Below are 22353 nucleotides of genomic sequence, written 5' to 3' on the forward strand. Positions count from 1 at the left end.
CTGCACTGGCCACCACGTCCCACGTGGCACCCATTGGTTGAGCTTAGGTGGCCCTTTCTGAACACTCTACCTGGTCTCACTCCCAGAGGGGCTCACTCATCACCTGCCTCAGCTCTGAGAGCACTGAATTGCTGCTCCTAAGTTTCTAGGAGGCTGCTTTTAGGTTGCCGTGAAACAGCACTCTCATTTCCATCAGTGCCCTGGGGCTACCTGGAACTGGGTCATGGGGGTCCTGCCCTGAGGACCTACAGTCCCCAAAGAAGTCTGACGAGACACAGCTGAAGAAGAGGCGCGCCAGCGTTTCCGAGGCTTTTGCCACCAGCGTCAGCATTCAGGGTCTTGGGGCAAAACAGATAACCTGAAATGCTGGCCACGTAGAAATAATGAAATCAAGGTGTATGCGAACTTCATAAAACTTTTATTGGTGTATTTATCATGCCAACATTATTTTTTATTTAAAATTCAAATTCCATTTGAAAAGGAGGCAGCAAAAGATCGTTGGGATCCCAGGCTGCTCCTGGAGGAGCCTCCACACTCACAGGGAAGCACGCACACCCTACAGCCACAGGATTTGATCGCTCAGAGTTGCATTCTGGGAAACTCCTCCTAGAGCCCTGGCAGGATGCCTTTTGTTGGTGGCAAGGAAACAACAACGACAAAACAACTGCATCCTAAGACTTCTCAGAACATCTTTGGCTTTGAAACTATTGACCCTGAAGGATCCATCACCACCCAACCTAGAACATATGTGTATATATATATATTCCCACTGAAAAAAAAAGATGACGTTTTTGTTGCTGGCTGTCTCGCCAGACCCTTAGGATGGCCCTGGTACACTGGGTTCCCCTCCTCAGCAGGATCCTGTGGGTTCCGGCCGTGGGCAGTCAGCCCTTCAGGAGCGTTTGGACTTGCTGCATGTTGGGCACAGGAGCTGACCCTTGGTGACAATGTATGCCCGGCCACCCAGCAGCTGCTCGCAGCCCTCGCACACAAAGTGCTTTCGGTGCCAGGCCAGGTCTTCCACACGCTGGTAGTCCTCTGAGAAGATTATCTGGCGGAGGGGAAGCAGAAGACGTACAACTCAGGTTCTATCTCGAGGAGACAGGGCATGTGAGATGGTGGCCCCTCCACCCCCATTCTTGTTTTGTCCTTTAAATGCTTCAGTGGAGAAACCTGACATAAGTCTCAGGCAGTAAGTATAGTATTTGATGAAGATCATGGTTGCATCTTAGCATCTCGGACGGAAAAAAAAAAAACCCAACAATCCTCCACTATTGGCAGGTTTTATGAATCTGGCATCTGTGATGCTCTGTGGGTCAAATCTAAAGCCCAGTTGTGCTCTGAGCTGGTGAAGACCACCTCACTACTGCCAAGTGGCCAATGGTGAGTCTGCAAGAGTAGGCACACCCAGCGTTACTTGGGCTTGGGACAAAGTAAACTTTGGAACATCTGTGCGATCTGGTGAGGAACCAGAGAGGGGAACAGCAAACTGGTTCAATGTGCCTTCTCATCTCGTGGTCAAACAGGGACAAGGTGTGAATGTTCATTTAAATACATAACAGCTGCATGACTAGGGGCAAATTTCTCAACCTCCCTGTGCCTCAGTTTCCACATCTGCAGGATGGGGATATAAATACCACCTGGCCCAGGGGGTTTTATGAGTGTTCCAAGTGTTGCTGCAGATGGAGTACTCAGAAAGGTAACAGAGTCAAGGTCAAGGCTGTGTGATTAGCACTGACCCCTCTGAGCTACACTTTCCTCAGATGTCAAATGCAGATAGTGATTCCCTCCCCCTAAAGGGGTGTTGTAAGATGTTAATAGCACATCACGTAAAAGTCTACAGCACATTAGGATGAGGAGGGGTTACCGCAAGCATACTGTGGTCCTTAAAATGTAAGCCGGGGCCCAGGCCTGCTCACAGCCCTTTTCCCTTCTTAATGCTCTTGCTCACACAGTTAACGATGTAGGAGGATTACAGGGTCTTAACTTTTCACGGTGTTGGAGAAGACTCTTGAGAGTCCCTTGGACTGCAAGGAGAGCCAACCAGTCCATTCTGAAGGAGGTCAGTTCTGGGTGTTCTTTGGAAGGAATGATGCTAAAGCTGAAACTCCAGTACTTTGGCCACCTCATGCGAAGAGTTGACTCACTGGAAAAGACCCTGATGCTGGGAGGGATTGAGGGCAGGAGGAGAAGGGGATGGCAGAGGATGAGATGGCTGGATGGCATCACCGACTCAATGGATGCGAGTCTGAGTGAACTCTGGGAGTTGGTGGTGGACAGGGAGGCCTGGCGTGCTGAGATTCATGGGGTCGCAAAGAGTCGGACACGACTGAGCAACTGAACTGAACTGAACTTCTCACAGAGAGCAACAAGTGGAAGGTGGGAGGCGGAGATCCTAGCTCAAAGTGAAGAAGGCATTTCTGACCCTCATGTGTGCCAAAGGCGAAGGTAGCGAGTTTGCCGTCACCGAGGGCATGCAGACAGTAGCTGCTACCGTCATGACTGCTGCTGTCACTGTTCACACACCTGTGAGTGCCTCTAGTCTGGACCCATACTGGAGAGCTGCACCCCTTTCCTAGCGTCTCTGACTGTTGGCTTGTGTTATGTTGACACTACATGCTACAATAGTACTGTCGTCTCAGCGTGTATTACCTGATTCTAAGACTCACGGCAGCTTCTATTTTTTCAGTCACTAGGTCGGGCCCGTGCCAAGCATTTTCGGGCATGATCTCGTTTGCCCTCACAGCAACTGCACGGGGTGGGCACTGTTACCCTCCCATTTTGTAGGTGATAAAACTGCGACACAGGAGTTAGGGGCCCATATGCAGAGCCAGGTGTGAACGTGTTCTCTCTGCCTCAGGGCGCACCCCATGATGTTCTGAGCACTCACTAAGTGCCGGGGCCCTTGCCAAGGATAAGATTTGACAGGTGCTCTGTGTCCCACGCATCCCAACAGACCTGGGGGCAGGAACTAATTTCTGCCCATTTTGCAGATGGGAAAACAGAGGCCAAGAGTGTGAAGGGGGCTCTAAGCCCCAGTTTTCCTACGTGTGGATCACATCATTGGTGAAACCACACCCTCCTGGGCCTCGGGGTCCTCTCCTGCAGTCAGAGGCACGCCTACCCCACCGTCCACCCCCACAGGTCCTCACCTCATCGCAGCCGGAGCACCGGGGCCGCAGGCTCTCGCAGTAATGACGGCCACACCAGGGTGCCCCGTCCTTCCAGAAGTAGATGAGGTCCACCAGCGGCTCGGAGCACTTGGTGCACACGAAACAGGCAGGATGCCACTGCTTGCTGTAGCCTGCCCTGTCTGAGTAGACCACAGGGCTGTCGGCGGGGGCCACCCCCTTGCAGAGCTCACAGACCTGGAAGGAAGGGCGGGGGCGGAGCCCCAGGACACAAGGTCGTCAGGAGTGCCTCATGACCTGGGTGCCAGTGTCAACCCCAGTCCCCTGCTTCCTGGGTGACCTTGAGCAGGTTATGGTGCCTCTCTGCTATTCAGTCTCCTCATGTGCAAAGTGGAATAATAATACTACCTGCCTAGCAGGGAGTTGTGAGGACTGGAATATTTGTTTAGTACAGTGATTCTCACATATTTTGTTCTCAGGGTCTTTAGACTCTTAAAATTACTACTGAGAACCTCCAAGAGTTTCTGTTCATATGGGTTAACAGCTCATGGTATTTACCATATGAGAAATTATAACTTAGGAAAAAGTTAAATAACTACTTATTAATGCATTAAAAATAGAAAACCAACAACATGTCAATATAAATATTTGTGATTAGAAATAACTGTATTTTCCAAAACAGGAACATGGAGCCAGAGTGTGGCTTTGTTTACACTTTTGCAGCCCTCTAATGACTGGCTCAGTAGAGAATTTCTCACTTCCTGTGACGGCTTTAACTTTTCATCTTTTGCATTATGTGGTTTTCTGAGGAATTGAAAAAGAAAAGAGGGCATTTTTAAATAGCCCTTCCAGATAACTGAACTATTTTTCTTTGCTATTAATCAAAATTTGACAAGTGGTAGTTCCTCAGAAGCAAGTTAATGCAGAGTCTGAAACCATATCAACCAGCCTTTCATCCCTGTTTTCAACACAGTAAAACCCACCAGTCCACCTTGCACTTTGAATGAATCTTTTACCTGTGCAGGGTTGCCTTTTACTAAACTTAGAATTTTAGAAGTTTTTGATTTGCAGCTAGTGCAGAGAATTCTTGCAGACCCCACACCCACTGTCCTGCTTGCTTGGCTTCTTACAAGAATATGGTGTACTCGTCACAATCAGGTAACCAGTACTGATATGTTATTATTAACTAAAGTCCAAACCTTCTCCAAATGTGCTTCGACTTTTCCTAAGGCCCCTTTCCTCTTCTGGGATCCCATCCAGGATCCTGCATCATGGATAGCGACCCTGTCTCCTTAGGCTCCTCTGGGCTACGACAGTTTCTCAGACTCGCCTTGTTTTTAATAACCGTGGAGAGGTTCTGGTCAAATATTTGGTATTTACCACAGTGGTAAACGGCTGTCCTCATCACATCCTATCCAGACGGCATCCTCAATCTGTAACATCTTTCCAGTTGTTTTGGAGTTCTCGCCCACTCCCCAGAACTCCAGTGATGAGGGTGATACTGGATACACCTGGGGCAGGTGTATATCCAGTATTATGCTTGGGTGTTTTCTCTCCTGATGGACACCCTTATGGAAACCCAAGAGAGTTACTTTCCCTTCTCGAGTTATTTTCCTTTTAGGGAGACCTGTATGTCCTGCTCCCCCCCTTCCCCTCCCTCCACCCCCCAAACACGGCAAAACCCAGGTTCACAGAGATTCAGTCACTGTCGAGCAGCAACAGCTGACGGGAGGCAAAGCTGGGATTTCAGCACAGGCCCAGCCTGACCCCAAGCCCGAGGTTCCTTCTACTCCGCTATGTGGCCTTTCCATCAGTGCTGGCCCAACTACGGCAAACACGGCTTCTGCCTGCTCTTGTAGGAACCATCAGCTTCAAATGCATGTTACATTTGAACTCCAATTTAGTGGCATGTTTTTCTGCCCCCAAAGAATTCCATTTTTCATGAGCAGACCTGTCTTACAGACTGAATGATTCACCTCCCCCAGTTAATATGTTGAACCCCAAAGTGTGACTGTATTTGGAGATAGGGCCTTTAAGGAGTTCATTAAGGTTAACCGAGCTCATTAGGGTGGGGCTTTAATCAGACAGGACTTGTGTCCGTAGAAGAAGAGAGACCAGAGATGGCTGGCTCTCTTTCTGCTGTTCTCTCTCTGGGAGTACTCACAGGGAAAGCCATGTGAGGTGGGCTTGTAGCCCTCTACAAGCCAGAAAGAGGGCTCTCACCAGAACCCAATTGTGCCAGCACCTTGAGCTTGAACTTTTATCCTCCAGAACTGTAAAAACACACATTTCTGTTGTTTAAGCCCCCTGGTCTATGATATTCTTTATAGCAGCCCGAGTTGACTAATGCAACGTCTTGTAAAAGCCTGTCTTAATTATCCTACTGTATTTTGAATTTCAAAAAGTTGTGGACATTTATTTTCTCTCTTGCCACAGAAAGTTCTTATGTGATATCACTGATTTTAACTCTTGGCCCATAACACCTAATTAATTGATTACCTGGCCCTCTATAGAAATGCTTGTTGACCCATGGCTTGAAATGAACATACTGTCTTACTAAGCACTAATTATATGTCAGCCCAAATAGAGATTATTTATTTTTTGCTATGTAAAGATGAGTAGGCATATATTCAAAGCCTAAACACTTTGTCTTATTTATATGCTTTAATTGTATGCTTAATATATTCTTTTAAATGAAGAAGAAACAAAATTAAAATGGTGATAATCAGGGAAAGAAAACCAAGTGACAAAAATAAGCTCATGTACTGAGAGTGGTCCCTAAGCACAGCCGTGGCTGAGCGCGTGCCCAGATAGGAATGTGTTTGATTAATTAGTCCTGGCTGCCTGACGACGTGCCTTGGACCATACTGGCTTTGTGGTTTCATTTACGCTCACAAGAATGATGTGTGTGAGCTCCTCCCCAGAGTGAAACCCTGTCCCTTCGCACGTGACTGAGCCCCAGCTCACCTGGAACTCATCAGAGCCTGCGTGTGCGTGCCCGCTCAGTCGTCTCCGACTGTGCGACCCCACAGACCGTGGCCCGCCAGGCTCCTCTGTCCATGGGATTCTCCAGGCAAGAGCACTGGAGTGGGGTGCCATTTCCTCCTCCAGGGGGTCTTCCCCACCCAGGAACTGCACCCACATTTCCTGCACTGGGAGGTGGATTCTTGACCACTGAGCCACCTGTGCGGCCTCACAGGAAACCCAGATAACGGACCCACATTCACTGACTGTCACTTCTCTTAAGCAAGGCTGGGAAGTGTCAGCTGTCTGGTGAGGACTGTTTGAGAACCAAGTGAGTTTCCTATCCATCTGTCTTTCCATATTTCACAGAATGAAGTTTCCAGCCCCTTTTCTCCCACACAGAAGGGCTTTCTGCCCATCCATCATGCCTGGTCAGGCATCACCAGGCAACATCAGTGGGGCTCCCAACTTCAAATTAATTTCCAGCTGTTTTGCTAACACAGAGGTGGGAAGAGGAAGGGATGTAAATGCACCTGGGTGTGTCTGGGCGGGGGGAAGTGGTGGTACTGGCAGGTGCCTGCGACCCACCGAAGGAAGCAGAGGGCTGTGAGTCAGAGAGGCAGTCTGGGTGACTCTGAACTGTGGGTTGGGACCTCACTGTGGAGGTAATGGGGAGCCCGTGCTGGTTCTGGAAGCCAAGAGTGCCGAGTTCTGGTTCATGCCGTGGGAGAGAATTCGGGAGCACTGTCTGAAAGGGCTCTGTCAGGGCCTCTTTGGGGAGTGTCTTTTCTCTCGCTGTCCCCCAGCATTCCTGCTCTGCACCCCATTATTACCAGTAGCCAGTCCTTTTTCTTTTAAGCTGATCCTTTTTAAAGCAAACAGTGTCACTGCCGTTTTATGAAAACATGATGTTTGATTAGTAAGTCCTGTCAGCATGCGTCAGGAACCAATTTCTTCTTGCCTCTGAACTGTTTCCCATGCCCCCTTCCCTGTGGTCTCAAAGGATGAGAGATCTGATAGTGTCCTGGTGCTATCAATCTGGTGGTCCCTCAGCCACCAGGGTCATCCTGGCACCCAAGAGTCCAAAGGCCCAGCCTGCCTGGGTCCTGTGATCCGGGGTCTGCCTTTCTTTGCATAAACTTATTCTATCATCCTCGGCACTGAGGATTACAGTTTCTAAACTGCAGTGGATGCTTGGGGGTGGGGGTGGCTAGCTGTGTAACCTTGGGCAAGTTAACCAACCTCTCTGTGCCTTAGTTTTTTCCATCCGTCAAATGGAAAATACTACTAATGATATTCAGAACATCACAGGCCTCTTACATGGATTAAGTGAGATCCTAGAATAATGAACTTTATAAGGGTTTAGTACTACTTAGCTAAAAATCTACTGTCATCCCTGCTGCTGCTGCTGCTAAATCTCTTCAGTTGTGTCCGATTCTGTGTGACCCCATAGACAGCAGCCCACCAGGCTCCTCCGTCCCTGGGATTCTCCAGGCTAGAACACTAGAGTGGGTTGCCATTTCCTTCTCCAATGCATGAAAGTGAAAAGTGAAAGGGAAGTCGCTCAGTCGTGTCCGACTTTTTGTGACCCCATAGACTGCAGCCCACTAGGCTCCTCCATCCATGGGATTTTCCAGGCAAGAGTACTGGAGTGGACTGCCATTGCCTTCTCCGACTGTCATCCCTACCCAGCCCTATTTATAAAAAGTTGAGGCTTGGAGGAGCTAAATCCATTTCCTAAGATGACAGTGATGTCTCAGGCAGGATCTGCTTCTGGTTTGAAGGCTTGGGTTCCTTTCAGTAGGACCATGAGCACATGGAGTGTGAGGAGGTCATTCCTCCCACCTGTGGGCTCTGTGTTTTTCCATGTCTGTTCTCTTTCTCTGTACAAGGCCAGAGAATTGAGTCAGGCGACTTCCATCCTGTCACTACCCCAGACGCGGCTACAACCAGTCCCTGGCTTGGCAGGCCTGCTCGTCTCCCTCTCCCATCGTACCCCCTCTAAGACCGTGCTCTCCGGTTCCAGACAGGGAGGTGCGGCACCTCTCCGACGCTGCAGGGTCTGATGAGTAGATCTGGGAGTGGGGAAGGAATTTGCAGACTCCTAAGGGATGCTGGGGTAATCCGGGGACCACAGTTCACGAACCACTGTCATAGAGAATTTAAACATGACCTTATATATAAACTCAGCAAAAATGACATCACCAGTAAGGTTCAGTTGGCGCAAAAGCCAGTTTGAATTCCTGGGATGCTTCAGTTCTACACTGTTCTGAAGAAAGCTCAATAATAGTCATTCCCAGGCGATGTCCCCTCTGGAGGAGACAGCATGGTCCAGTAGAAGTCCTTTGGGACTGGGTTAAAAGGAGCAGAGAAGAACATTGATCATTGGCATGTCAGTGGGTTCTCATTCAGACTCCCAACTGGCTAAAATCAGAGCTTCCTCATGGGAATCTGTCCATGTACTGGTTGCCATGTGACCTAGTTTTCAGACTGTCATCCCTTGGGGAAAGGAGCTGCAGCACGGACCTTTCTTTTCTTTTCTTTTCTTTTTTAGAATATGTATTCATTTATTTGGCTCCTCTGGGTCTTCGTTGCAGCCCTTGAAATCTTTAGTTGCAGCATGCAAACCCTTAGTTGCAGCACGGGGGGGGTCTAGTTCCCTGACCAGGGATCAAACCCAGGCCCTCTGCATTGGGAGCATGGATTCTTAGCCCCTGGACCACCAGGGAAGTCCCCAGACCCATCATAAGTAGAACATACATGATGTTTTTCCCGTGAATGTCTCTTTACGCTGAAGTTTTGCCCTGTCCCTGTTCAAAAGGTGAAAGTATTTATCACAAGGGTCTCAATGAAAGGCTTTTATCTATTCTGTACTCTGGGTCTTTGTAAACACCTGCTTTGAGAAAGCACAGGAGCATGCTAAATTCAGTTGCCTCCAAAGCTCAGACCCTGTAGGGCTGGGTTCCATCCACTGTGATGTGTGGAAATGATGCTGGCAGCTCTGTGGACCTTCCTCCCACCTGTGGGTGTCTGTTTCCTTTGTTCACACGGGTCCTGCCTTAGTGACTCATTTCTGTAGAACCGAATGTGGCAGATGGGATGTTGTCAATTCCCGAGGCAGGACATAAAAGGCAGCTCAGCTTCCGCCAACTCTTCTTTGTGAGTTCTGGTGGGGGCAGAGGCAGAGGACTGGGAAAAAGTCCTGAGGCCCCCTTTCTAGGGCAACTACGCAGAGAAAACACAGAGATAGAGGGAGAGGCCAAGGGCCCTGCTATGGTCCAGCCCCAGCCCTCTCCGTCTTCCCAGCATCATGGCCGGAGACAGGCTAGGCCACTGAGCCCTGCCCGAACTGCTGATTTGTGAGCAAAACAGACATCAGTGCTCTGAGCTGCTGCCTCCTGGGGGGGTTTGCTGTGGGGCCCCAGGTAACAGAACCAGCACACATGGGCACGCAGAGTCATTCAGGCTTCTGAAGTGGAAGTAACCCACACACAAAGTGATTCAGGAAACAGCAGGTCCAGGCCAGTGGCCCCAGGTCCCACGGCCAGAGAACTACCTCCAGGGACGAGACACACTAGCCTTCAGAGATGAGTCTGCAGACACCGAGAACCTTCCAAACCAGCCACAGCCTCTCCGTCAGGGTGGCCAGCAGTTCTGCCCCAATCATGCCCTTCCCTTCTGGAAGGCTCTTATCCAAAGGCCTCCCCAGTCTAAACTCAGATTACCTCGTGAAAAGCTCGCCACTATAACACAGTAAATATTAACACAAGGGCCTTGAGTCCAGGCGCTGGGTTCCCTCCAACACAAATACTCAACAATTTATTCATAAACAGCATCTCCCCATTTCCTCTTATGGCGATTATTCACCATCTTGGCTTTGCAACCTCGTGCATCCCAGAGTAGTTTGGTTCCACGCCCCATCTCTGCTCTCTTTCCTGGCCCGGTGTTGTGGCGGGCATCTTCAGCTCCTTGTGCTCCGGGCCCCCACACCAGCATCTTCCCGGGTTCCTTCAGGTGCAGACTGCTTGGGATGGTGCAGGCGTGGTGGTCAGGGTTCTGGGCTTTTGTACGAAGTCCCAGCATTGCTTCATCTTGGGGGCACCTTGGATGACTCAGCCACCTGTCTGAGCCTCAGTGTTCTCCTCTGTGACACAAGGCGGGCCCTGATGCTGGGAAGTGCTTAGCCACCCCGTGCTTTGCCTCCCACATCTTCTCAGCCAGGTCCTTGGGGAGGGGGCGCTTTGCCAAGCAAGGTAGAATGCCAGGTGTGTAACCAAGTCTCCCTCACTGGTGGTCTGCTGAAGGGGGAGGTGGGAGCCACAGAGTCTTCTTAAATGCCACATTTGGAAGAGAGGCTGTCAGCCTGGGGTCTTCTTGCGTCCCCCTTTGACAAGCGTATCCTTATAGGGGGAGAGTGGGGACGAGGCTCACATGGGGCCATCTCCATTGCAGCAGCCTCACGTGGTGCCCAGGCCCCTGGGAGCTCTGGAAGTGCGGGAGCTTCCGTTGTTTGGAGTCTGTGCAGGGTTTGGAGTGAGGCTGGCCCGTGCTCCAGTTCTGGCTTCAGTGCTCACCAGTTAGACGACTGGCTGCTGAGGGGAGTCTATCTTGTCGAGTAATTCTTAGAATTGAATAAAACAGCCACGAGAAGCCCCTGGTGTGGTGCTCGGCACAACACAGGTCATCAGTGAGTGGCAGACACCACCACCCTCCGTGTCATCACTGTCACCGAGTAACCTCCAACAGGAAAATAAAAGCCCTGTTTTAGTCAATGGACTATTACGCAGCCCACTTCAAGGGGGGCAGGGCAGGGCAAGATACTTGTGAAGCCTTATGTGGCAACATGGAGAAGTATTTATAGTATCAAAAGTGGGATGAAAGGAATTTTCTGTGGAAAAGAAAAATCTCCTTTAATGTCATTAAAATATCTCCGCCGTAAAGGAGGAGGCAGGCGGATGTGGAGGAGCCTGGTAACCATGGCAACTGGGAGGGCTGCCTCTTGGGCCTTTGACCCTCAGTCCTCAGCTCAGATGGGGCTCTCAGGCATGGGGTGGTGGTTTCAAGTGTGCAGAGAGAGACTGGCTCTCCTGCCAGCCCACAAGCCAAACATCTGCTCTGACCAAGCTTTGGAAGTCCCTTGCCCACAAATATGTCCCCATCGGGGCTGGAGTTGGGCTGAGCTGCCAGCTGCTGTAAGTTTCCATCTGCGAGGCCGGCTCACGGGAGGGAGGGGACCAGGCCTCCGGTCCCTCCTCTGTGCATTCTTGTGGGGAAACAGTCGGGGGAGGTCCACTCTCATTTGGGACCTGAGGAACACATCTTTACGACTTCCAGAAATGTCTTCGCTTCTTTCAGTCTGTTCTCCTTTTAATCTTCTCTGGGGCCATGGCCTGGCCTGTGAGGCAGGAGCTGGGGGGCTCCTGGCAAGAATGAAAAATACGGAAGGGCGGAGATGACATTAAATGCTATGTCCTGGCTTGCTTGCTTCTTTCTTTGGTTACAAGTTTGGGGTGTAGAGAAGAGAGGAAATTCCTGGGCAGGATGACCATGCCCAGGAAATCTGTATATTTAATTTCTGAGAACATATCCAGTAGGCTCTGTAAACGCAGGGCAATGGTCTGGTAGAGCCGTTCACGGTCAGCACATCAAGGTCCGGTGTCTGTGGGATCCATCCAGGTGGGAGGGGTTGGGAGCTGGATGCGGGGCCATGCCTTGCGGCTGTGGAGTAGTCCAGGCTGCTGGGGTGGGCAGCGCCCTGACCATGGGATGCTTCAAAGCCCCCAAGACCCCTGGGAACCCATGGCAGATGGGATTGGAGTGGGGCAGACAAGCCCTTCCCTTGTTCCTGGCTTGCCCCTAGATTCTTTGCTGGCTGGGCTGTCAGTGAGTCCACATATCACCACTCACACCAACAAACAGAAGTGCACGTGCCTTTGCTTTGTCCCCACCCTGCCGAGACCCCACAGGGTGGTGACGCAGAAGGACTTGGCTGGGATCTCACTAGCAAGCCAGTTAACCTCTCCAGGCCTCAGACTCCACATCTGTAAAATGGGTACAACAACCCCACCCTCTCTCACCGGTTGTTCGGGTGATTCAAAGAGATGAATGAGACTGCTGTGCAATGACAGCCCTCCTGCCCACTCCAGGCACACGTAGTGGGGCAACTCAGGGAGAGAGAGGGAGGCTGAATACTGGGGGGGCGTTACTTGGCCTCAGTGGTTTAAAGGGCCTGCTTTGAGAGCGACAGCGGGCAAGCTGGAACCTGGGATTTTCCTGTGTGACTTTTCCTCATGGAGAGGGCTGACTCTCATGGGCATTTCCCATGCTGCCACCTCTCCTAAGCACAGCGTCACGGTGGCGCTTCCAGGGACCTGCTGCTCCCGCCATGCCGCCGCTCTCCGGCTTCACGCAGCACTCAGCCCGTGGGCGGGGATTCCATACGGATGAGGATGCCTTGGAACAGGCTTTGGCGGGAATGCTCCTCTGGTCTGGTCAGTCTGGTGGAGGGAGGAGTCGGCAGTCCGACCCTGGGGTTGTCACGGTCTGGGATCCTCCCAAGGTTTCCGAGGAAGGCCATCACTGTAACAGGCTGCCTAGCCTCAGGACGGAGCCGAGCGAGCACCGGGGAGGACAGCCGTGGGGCGCAGGCTGCGGGAGCTCAGATAGCAGGGCTCTTGGCCTCTGGCTGCTGAGAGCAGAGTGTTGTGAGGTCCCAGCTGGGGCGATCAGGGCCGGGAGAGAGTGGGGGCCTGCATTATCTGCAACTGTTCCCTGAACTCCCCGTGGCCAGTTCAAGGAACTTGAGAGTGCTGACAGTGTTCTCAAAGCTGGACACCCAAAGTCGGGCGTGGCGGGGAGGCCGCACACGTCTAGAACACGCCTAGGTTAGCGTCTGGAGGACCCTCACTGTGTTAACAGATTGGCGATATCGTTTTGGCTGAGTTTATACATCAGGTCATTTTCAATCCTCTATAGCAGTGTTCTCAAAGGGTGGCCCTTAGCCCAGCATTGGCATCAGCCTGGAGACTTGTTGGAAATGCAGATACTCAGGCCCCACCTGCACCCGCTAGTCTGGGCTGGGACCCAGGCTGCTGGATTTTAGCCAGGGTGCCAGGTGCTTTTAGACATTGCCATAGTCTTCTGAAGGCTCTGAGAAGTCCAGCCTGAAAGAAACCCGGTTCATTTTGTCCACTCTGACGTCCCCTTTACATGGCCACATGGCCCTTTAATAGCTTCATATCCATGAGCTTTCTGGGCAATACGCTTTGGGAAACAGGAAGATGGGCTTGGGGGCTGACAGAGGTTGGTTTGAACCCCACAGCCTCACCTCCTGTGGCTGGGTGGCTGGGAGCTCTACATCAGATGCTCCCCTGCTTAGCACTGTCCTTGGTTCAGCAAAGGCCACTGAATGGCAGCTGCCAGCAACAGTCCTGACGCTCACCGTCAGGCTGACAAAGCGTGGTATGTTACAACCGTAGCTCCAGTGTACTGCATGTCACATGTCCTTCTTTTTGCCTCCTCTTTCACGCATCACTGATTTCGAATGTCAGTTCTATGCGTCCTCCCTGTACCCGGGTTCTTAGGTTGAATGCCCCGATGGCTTCTAGCCAAGTTCACATCCCTCCTCAGGGGAGCGAAAGTCAGGTTTGTGCCTGACATTTGGCTTTGGAGGCTGTCCTGCTTCCCTTTTATGAGAACAAGAGGAGCCCAGCACACAGGCCGGCCAGCACCCACATCCCCTTGATATGCTGCCCCCTGGGTTGGGGCTGCCAGGGACCCACTGTCTACAGCCTGGCAGGATATTAGTTACCTTAATAGAATTTGCTCCTTGGCTTTGAGGAGATAAACACTGAGTTAAATACAGATAACAGGCAGGGTTTTATATTCAGCATCACACCGTAGAAAGAGTATCAGATCCGGAGTCTGCCCACCCCCTCCCCGCCAGAAACAATGGGGCCTCAGACAAGCTACCTATCTTCTCTGAATCCCTGAGTCCTCCCCTGCAACACATGTGTGCAAAGCGTCATGTCTGACTCTTTGCAGTCCCGTGGACTATAGCCTGCCAGGCTCCTCTGTCCATGGGATTCTCCAGGCAAGAATACTGGAGTGGGTTGCCATGCCCTCCTCCAGGGGATCTTCCCGACCCAGGGATTGAACCCGCCTCTCTCGCATCTCCTACATTGGCGGGTGGAGTCTTTACCACTTGTGACACCTGGGAAGTCCCACCTATAATAGGGGGCTTGTGACCACCAGGTAACGGTCTGAATTAATCCAAGACCTGAAAGTAGTGAACGTAGCATGCAGCACACAGAAGATGATTAAGGCATGTAAACGCGAAATCTCACTGTCCTCTCAAGCAAAACAGCCACCCAAGTGGTCCCCGTCTTTAGAGGATCAATTTAGTTTCAGCACTCGTTCATTCACGCATCACATAATTATCAAGCACCTTCTCTGTATATCAGTGGTACCTGCTGCAGAGATGGGGTGGTTTGATTTGTAGCCCTAGGTTACAGAGACGGACAAGACAGGACCTCAGTGTCTAGAGGGGGTGACGGAAGTGAGTCTACCAGTGACACAATTAGTTATCTAATTAAGATCAGGTTTAGGAAAAGGAACGGGCTATGGTGCTGGAGAAGACTCTTGAGAGTCCCTTGGACTTCAGGGAGATCAAACCAGTTAATCCTAAAGGAAATAAATCCTGAATATTCATTGGAAGGACTGATGCTGCAGCTCCAATACTTTGACCATCTGATGTGAAGAACTGACTCATTGGAAAAGACCCTGATGCTGGGAAAGATAGAGGGCAGGAGGAAGATGGGGAGACAGAGGATGAGATGGTTGGATGGCATCATCGACTCAAGGGACACGAGTTTGAACAAACTCTGGGAGATAGTGAAGGACAGGGAAGCCTGGCGTGCTACAGTCCATGGGGTCACAAAGAGTTGGGCATGACTTAGCGGCTTAACAACAACTACTAAGGAAGGAAAAGTCTGTCTTCCCTAACCAGCCCACCCCCCAATATCACCTTCCTGTGGATCCCCTATTTACTGTCTGGTCTTGCTTAAAAGCTTCTAAGGTGTCAGAGCTATTTTCTAGAGCTGACTGTTGCCAAGGACCTGGGATCTTAGGCTGCCTCTGCCCTACTTCCACGCTGTCCAAACATGTGGAATCCAGGATGAAATACGTTCTCAGATCAGCATTTCTCTCCTGGGAATGGTAACTGGGAGATGTCACAGACTTCAAGAAGCTGCCTTTCAATCTGGAATTCCGCAGTACTTAGCTGTTAAGAGGCGATGGCTACTGGAGGGCGGATAGAGAGCAGGGCTGGAGAGGGGCTGGCTTCTGAAAACATGGTCACTGCATGTAATTTTTAAAAATCAACTCCTGGGGTGTGAATTCTTCCTGAGAAACAGGTCTTTTCAACACCAGCACTACTTTGTGCTAGCGAAAATCAGTTTCATTCTTTTGTCTTCGAGTTCATTGGATAGCAATCCCAAATGAATGTGCCCATGGGGTGGGCGTTGGAAAGACAGAACGCAGGTTTTGGATAGCAAATGTGAGTTACTACAGAGAAGAGAGACCCCCTTCTTGATGTAGTGACAGCATCATTTGGGTGGGCATTTCCCTGGGATTCCTGGCTCATGTGGGTGACTCTTGCCTGTTGCCAGCAAGGCAGGTGATTTGCTTGATGGATTGGGACTTGTATTTCCAAATGTCACGTAGAGTCACAGGGCCTCTTCACTGATGGGGGTTAGGGTTGGAGTCCCATGAAACTTAGCAGATAGCCCCACATGGCCCCCAGTCTCAAGCCCACCACTGTTCTCTATGGCCCTTGGAGTAAAGTCTTAAGTCTATGACATCCCAGTATGGGGACAGGGTCCTCTGCTTGTTTAATTTCCTGGATCTCGGCAGACAGTACAGGCTAATGGATCCCTGAGTGATGGATGGATGGAGGGCGTGACTCTTCAGGAAATGTGGCTCCGCTGACCTTGCCAGCCCCCCAGTACCACACCATCGCCACCTGGCACTTCATTCAGTCCTTTGACTGCTGTGCTCTGAGACTCTCACCTCTTATAGGGCATGCTTACCTCTTGAAGGCAACACAGGCCTCCCATGAAGAGCCCAAAGGCCCAGGGGACTCCTAGTGACTCTTGCAAGGCCAGAGGGGGCCTCCCCTCCTCCCCCAAGCCCACCCTCACCATCGAGCAAGGAGAGGTGCCCTTCCTCTGAGCTGGTAGGCTCTGCTTGTCTGTGACCTGCCTCTGGACCACGACCATAGATGAACGCAGGAATGAAGGAACAGGGCCTGGAGCTGGGGTCTTGACCCTGCAGCCCCCACCTGGGCATTTTCATCCAGACCCGAGGCATGCATGGGTGGATGGACGGAGGGGTGGGACAGACTTACATATTCCTTGGACGGGTCACCGATGCTGCCGTTGGCGGTCGGGGCGGCGGTCTCGGCTCCCTCAGGCTTCTCCTGCTGCTTCCCCTCCTCCTTGGGCAAGCCGCCCTGCCCGGGGAGGGCCACCTCGCCCACACCCAGGGCCTCGCTCTTATACTGCTTCACAAACTCTTCCATCGCTTTCAGCTCGTTCTCCAAAAGTCCGCGGCAGCGAGAGGGGTCCTGGTCGTAGATGGGGAGCTGGTGCATGAGCTGGCGCCGGCGGTAGAGGGCGCCCTCGGTGCCGGTCACCGGCTGCTTCTCCTTGGGGATGAGCTCCATGTACTGCAGGCCCTGCGGAGGGGGAGGCCCAGCACCGTGATTCCCATGCACCCGGGCATGGGAAATCTGAGCCCTGGCAAGACCTGGGCTCCTCCAGGTTTTGGAGAACCCAAGGATTAGTCTCAAGGAAGAAAAGGGGTGAATCTTTGGCGGAACACCCACGAGAGGCCTGAGCAAGCTTCCACTCTCCCCCAAGTCGTAACTGCAGCTTCACATGCTTGATGAGAACGGGATAATTTCAGTAGACTTTCATTTCACATCTGCTGGCTCTGCAACAGGGATTTTGTTTCCTTAAAAACTGAAGATTTTTACCTCATTTACCTCATGGCAATGCTTCTCATTAAAAAAACTCATTTAAAATCGCTTTTCTTAGCAAAGTATAATTAAAATCCTTATAGGCAGAAGGCATTTCATGGTTTATTAATTTTAAAATATGCAAAGGCCCCTTCTAATAGTAGAATCAACAAGGTCTCAGGTCAATAACATTTCCACACTGATATGGCTGGGATAGATGGTAGGCCATCTAACTATACATATGGCCATGGATAACTGTCTGATTGGCCTTTCATTAGTTTGCTGGCTTGCTTTTCTTTAAAATGAGTAGAAATGTTATACTTGGGTGGGTCCCAGGTATGGGGAGATAAAGGTCAAGGCCACACAGCTTGAGAAAGTGTGAAACGCAAATTGTCTATCCTCTGTTTTCCACCTCTGTGCCCAACCCTGACCCTAACCCTCCCGCTGGATGGCCTGATGCCCATGGCCGTGGCTGCTGCCTTCTGTGGAAGCATTGCCTGGTGCCAGGATGCCCAGGCCCTGGATCTCTGCATGGCTCCCACCTTCTAGGGCCTGCACCCCTCCCTGCTCGACTTTATAAATCAACCCTGTGGTTGAGACTGTGTGTGTGACCTGCAGAGCTAAGGGGTGCCTGGCTGGCATCCTGGAGATAGAGACCTACTTTTCCTGTTGCAGCTTAAAGCCCCAGCTGGGTACCAGCTCTCTGCCTCTGCATTGACAAGGCCCCAGCATCTGGTTGTGTTTCGTGATCCTGGCTGGCTTGAGGCCTATGCTACCACTCCCTACTTACACACGGCAGACATTAATAATCAACCCCAATGAGGGTCTCAGAACCCACCTCAACATAGCTCTCAGACAGTTGCCATCAATTGGCATGGACGTGGGAAGGGGGCGATGGAAAGAGAGATTGGGTCAGAATCAGCGATCTCTCCAGGAAGCCAACCAAGGTCACGTTCCCAAAACCGTTAGCAAGAGGCCTTTTCTCAGGTCAGTTGGGAAGACTGCTTTAGGTCCTAGACCAATCTTTGGTTTAAGACTGGATGACCTTTCTGAATCATTTGGTGCTTTGCTCTCTGGTAGAGAATTCTTGGGGAAGAGGTTCCCAGAATCAGGCTTTTCCAGGAGAGAAATCAAAAGATCAGAGAGAAGAGTGGAGGAGAAAGGTGCTCTTTCCCAGGTTTGGGCAGTAGGACACACACAGGCTCCGAGGTCAGAAGACCCAGTCCCGGTTTTCCTTTTTCTATCTTCTCCAGCTGTCAGGCAAGGACGGTAAATGGGCTTCACATTCCACGCGGTCCTGGTCAGTCCTGGCAGCCTAGAGTGCGGTGCTGAGAAGGATGCTGAGGCCCAGTAGGGCTCAGTGGGAAACTGAGCAGTGGGAGGCTGAGCAGTGGTGTCTGCCCTGGGTTCAGGGGTAGACGATGGCACATGAGAGTGCCAGTCCTGCATGGACTCCTCCCCAGCGTCTGTTTGCTCCTCTGTAAAATGGGAGCAGTAATGCCGCCCCCTCCCCCCCCGCCACCCGCCATGGCTCAGACGGTAAAGAATCCACCAGCCAATGCTGGAGACCTGGGTTCTTCTATCCCTGGGTTGGGAAGATCCCCTAGAGTAGGAAATGGCAATCCACTTCAGTATCCTTGCCTGGGAAATCTCGTGGACAGAGGACCCTGGTGGGCCATAGTCCGTGGAGTTGTAAAGAGTCAGACACAACTGAGCAACTAACACTTTCCATGCATGTATAGCTCTTAGCGTAGCGCCTGGCACACAGTATGTACTCAATAAATACTAGCAATTAGGTTTATCATGACTTTAGTCTTTAAAAGCTCAAGAATTTCTCTGGTTTTTATTCTGGTTGGGAAGGGTGATAAAGAGCAAGATTCAGGCCATTTCCAAAATGTAGTCAGTCCCGATCACTTGGTAATTTAAGGAAAAGTTGGAAGGGTGAGTGGGAGGAGAGTCATCCAATCTCAGAAATGCGACTTGCTCAGGCAGGCCAGACACAGGGCAGACAGAAGGGCCTTTATCCCGTGTGGTTTTATGAGCCGGCATTAATCACGGCCCGACGATGCCTTCCTCTGATTAGGCTGGGGCTGAAGCATTTGAGGTTTTCACCAGCCAGTTCCTGTCGCCCACAGCCGGCTCTTTTATGAGATTCTTGCTTTAGTTTCCACTAACATCTTGGAGACCCAGTGATGGCTCACCCGGGCCCGGGCGCTGGAGGCAGACCTGTGTTTGGAACCACCGGAACCCAGCACTGCTGTTGTTCAATGCCTCCCTCTGTGGCCCCTGACCTGCCCCTGCCTATCCCCTCGTGCTGGCAAAGGGCAGTGAACCATTCTGTGTCCCCTCACAGGTAAACTGACCCCTGCCTCACCAGGTGGCTAAGCTCAGGCATCTCTGAAGTGTTCTTTGAAAGTATGCTTCTCAAAAAGCAAAGCTTAAAAAAAAAAAAACCAGAACTTTGTCTCTCTTTGCTTTATCTAGAAGGGATTTCTGCACCCCTCCTCCCTTAAACTCCAGACTTGAACCTTCTATGGTAAAGAATCAAGGTTTGCTTGGGGGTTCTGTTGGGTGGTTTGAATTGCAGGACGATCTGTGGTCTCACTGTGCCTGGTGAGACGGTTCTCAGGCCACGGGAGGCTGCGCACACGAGAGCTTTGTTTGGCCATCACGCACTTGGGTGTCAGTTGCCACAGAGGTTTCCTGATATTTATTCTCAATTCCTGTGCTTCTGTTTGTGGGCCAGTCACAGGGATTTTTACGGAGCAGGTCCAGCCCACTCACTGACCATACATGGTGTGTAACTGGCTGGGAGGTCACCTGGGCACAAATACTCATCAAGCCCGCTGCACGCTCTGTGCAGTGTGAGGCAAAGGATGCACCATGCACAGGACACGTGTACACATGCTCTGGGTGATAATGACGCACAGGCTTGCATGAGACAAGGACAGCTTGAAATAAGAGCTTCTAAGGATATACCTATGGCTGTTCATGTTGAGGTTTGACAGAAAACAGCAAAATTCTGTAAAGCAATTATCCCTCAATAAAAAATAAATAAATTAAAAAAAAGATCTTCTAAGGAGACCATGGAGAATGGAGAGAGGGAGAAAAATATCTAGTGGGATGAGTGACATCAGCTGTAGATGGGGTAGTGTGGTGAGGCCCGTCTGAGACTTGATTGACAGAAGGACCCAGCTATACAGAGAGCCAGGAAAGGATGTTTCGAGTAGAGGAAACAGCATGTGCAAACCCGGAGGAGGGCAGGAGCCTAGAGTGGTCCAGGGCAGGAAGGCAGGTCAGCGCACTGCCCGGTACTGAGTGAGGGGGCATGGCAGGAGCTGCGGGAGAAGCCTGCAGGGCCAGGCCACACAGGACTGGAAAGGCACTTCTTTCTCCCAGGAGGGATGGGATTCAGTGGCAGGTCTGCATTGCTAACCTTGTAGGGCTTTTAAAAATCTCATTAACCTGCAGAAATCACCCAGGTCCTTGCTACTTCAGGTGTGGTCTAGGAGCTGGCAGCCTCAGCATGACCTGAGAGCTTGGCACGCCAGCCCCGAGCCTGCTGGGTGTGTTTCTGCAAGCTCTCCAGATAGTTTCTGCACTTGTGGAAATTTGAGGGGCGCTAGTCCACTGCTCTGGGTCTTGAAGGGACCTGCGTGGGATGTTCATTTAAATTCTCGTGTCTGATGATTCTGACCCTGCTGTCTGGAGCTTCCCAACTTAATTGTCTGGGGTAAGGCCTGTTCATGGGGACTTCCCTTGGGTCCTTTTAGTTGGAAGCTGAAGGGGGCTGACTTGTGCAAGTCACCTGCTCTCTCTAGGCCTTGTCCTTCTCTGGGTGCCATTTCCCCAGAGTTATGTAAAGTAAACTGGCATAACTCCCTTCCAAGCCCAGGGGTTAGGGAGAAGAGAGGAGTGTTCCTGTGTTCTCCCCTAGGCTTGCAAAAGGCACATCACAGCCCACTTTGAGGGAAAATGAACAACTTGCGCATGAAGACAAGCACTCTGAGAATTCTGAAGGATAAAGCATCCTCTATTCAGAAGCAGAGAGCCCAAAGGGAACCATAAGCAACTGTGTACTGCAGCTGGAATTCCCATGAACACCTCTACCCATTTCATGGATGAGGAAAAATGAGGCCCAGATAGTTTTCACTTCAAGATCCCAGAGGTAGGAGCAGCTATGAAACCATAGCTATTCCTACCATTCTTATAATCTTGCACCTGTGTTCCCTTGTCTTTGACATTCAGGAACCCATGGTATGACTCCTATTTACAAGAGAAAGGAAATAACCACTTGGTTGCAGGAAGCTGTCTTACCAGTTTCTGGGTGACTCCAGGGGGAGCCCACTCGTAGGTGATGGTGTCAAAGGTGGGATCTTTCCCTGTGGCAATGGGGTTGGTCATGATCATCCGGTTCCTCTTGTAAATCCGGATGCCGTCCCCGCCTTTCACCCGGGCTGTGAGCGTGGAATACTTGGAGTCCATCAGCAAGCGGCCAATTTTCCGATCGTCTTCCAGGTCAGAGCTCAAGCAGTGGTCCTCTTGGCTGCATCTGCATGACTTGCATATTTTCCTGAGGGGTGGGATGGGGACAAGTGAGATCAACCTCCAGAAAAGAGACGCAGAGTCTCCCGCTGGCAGCATCTACGCTTTGGAAAGCAAGCGCAAAGTTTAACTTTAGTAACTTGAAAAGGTTAGCAGCAGACAAATGGTAACCGGAGACCAAAAGGCCTTTGGAATCAGCACCTCAATGTCTTCCTATCAATCTCTGGGGAATTTGGTATGACTTTTGTTGGTAAAAAGAACAGCACAATTTTTCTCTTGAGAAATTTTCCACCGCATTGGGGTGGCAAAGGCTGATTCATCATTGGAGATGTTCTAGGTCAGGAATCTTCACAGCCTTTGGGCTGAACCTGGCCCACAACTTGCTTCTGTAAATAAAGTTTTATTGGAACACAGCCATGCCCATTCATTTAGTGGTCTGTAGCTGTGTTTGGGTGGCAACAGCAAGTGAGTAATTACAAAAGAGGTCAGAGGCCTGCAGAGCCTAAAATATCTGCTATCTGGCTCTTTATTTTAAAAAGTCTGCTGATTCTTGCTGTAAAGAATTATTGAAATTGTCTCCCAAGATTCATGAGTCTCAGAGCTTCAGCAATTTGTAAACACTTTAGCACTCATCCTGAAGTTAAAATACAGCTGGAAATTTTCTTCAAGAAACTGGTGGACAGGACCTGGGGGGAA

At 50.9% G+C, this 22353-nt stretch overlaps 1 protein-coding gene across 1 annotated transcript in view; it reads right to left on the reverse strand.

The window, feature by feature from the left end:
- The window catches only part of LMCD1 (LIM and cysteine rich domains 1), a 56741-nt gene continuing 34787 nt past the window's right edge, over positions 400-22353 (reverse strand). The window contains exons 3-6 of the mRNA XM_005695648.2: positions 21430-21685; positions 16501-16830; positions 3153-3368; positions 400-1051 (exon numbers count right to left, since the gene is read on the reverse strand). Of these exons, the coding sequence (XP_005695705.1) occupies positions 893-1051; positions 3153-3368; positions 16501-16830; positions 21430-21685 (961 nt within the window). The 3' untranslated portion in view covers positions 400-892. The remainder of the gene's footprint in view (positions 1052-3152; positions 3369-16500; positions 16831-21429; positions 21686-22353) is intronic.

Source organism: Capra hircus, chromosome 22, assembly GCF_001704415.2.
Source record: "Capra hircus breed San Clemente chromosome 22, ASM170441v1, whole genome shotgun sequence".
Classification (NCBI taxonomy): Eukaryota; Metazoa; Chordata; class Mammalia; order Artiodactyla; family Bovidae; genus Capra; species Capra hircus.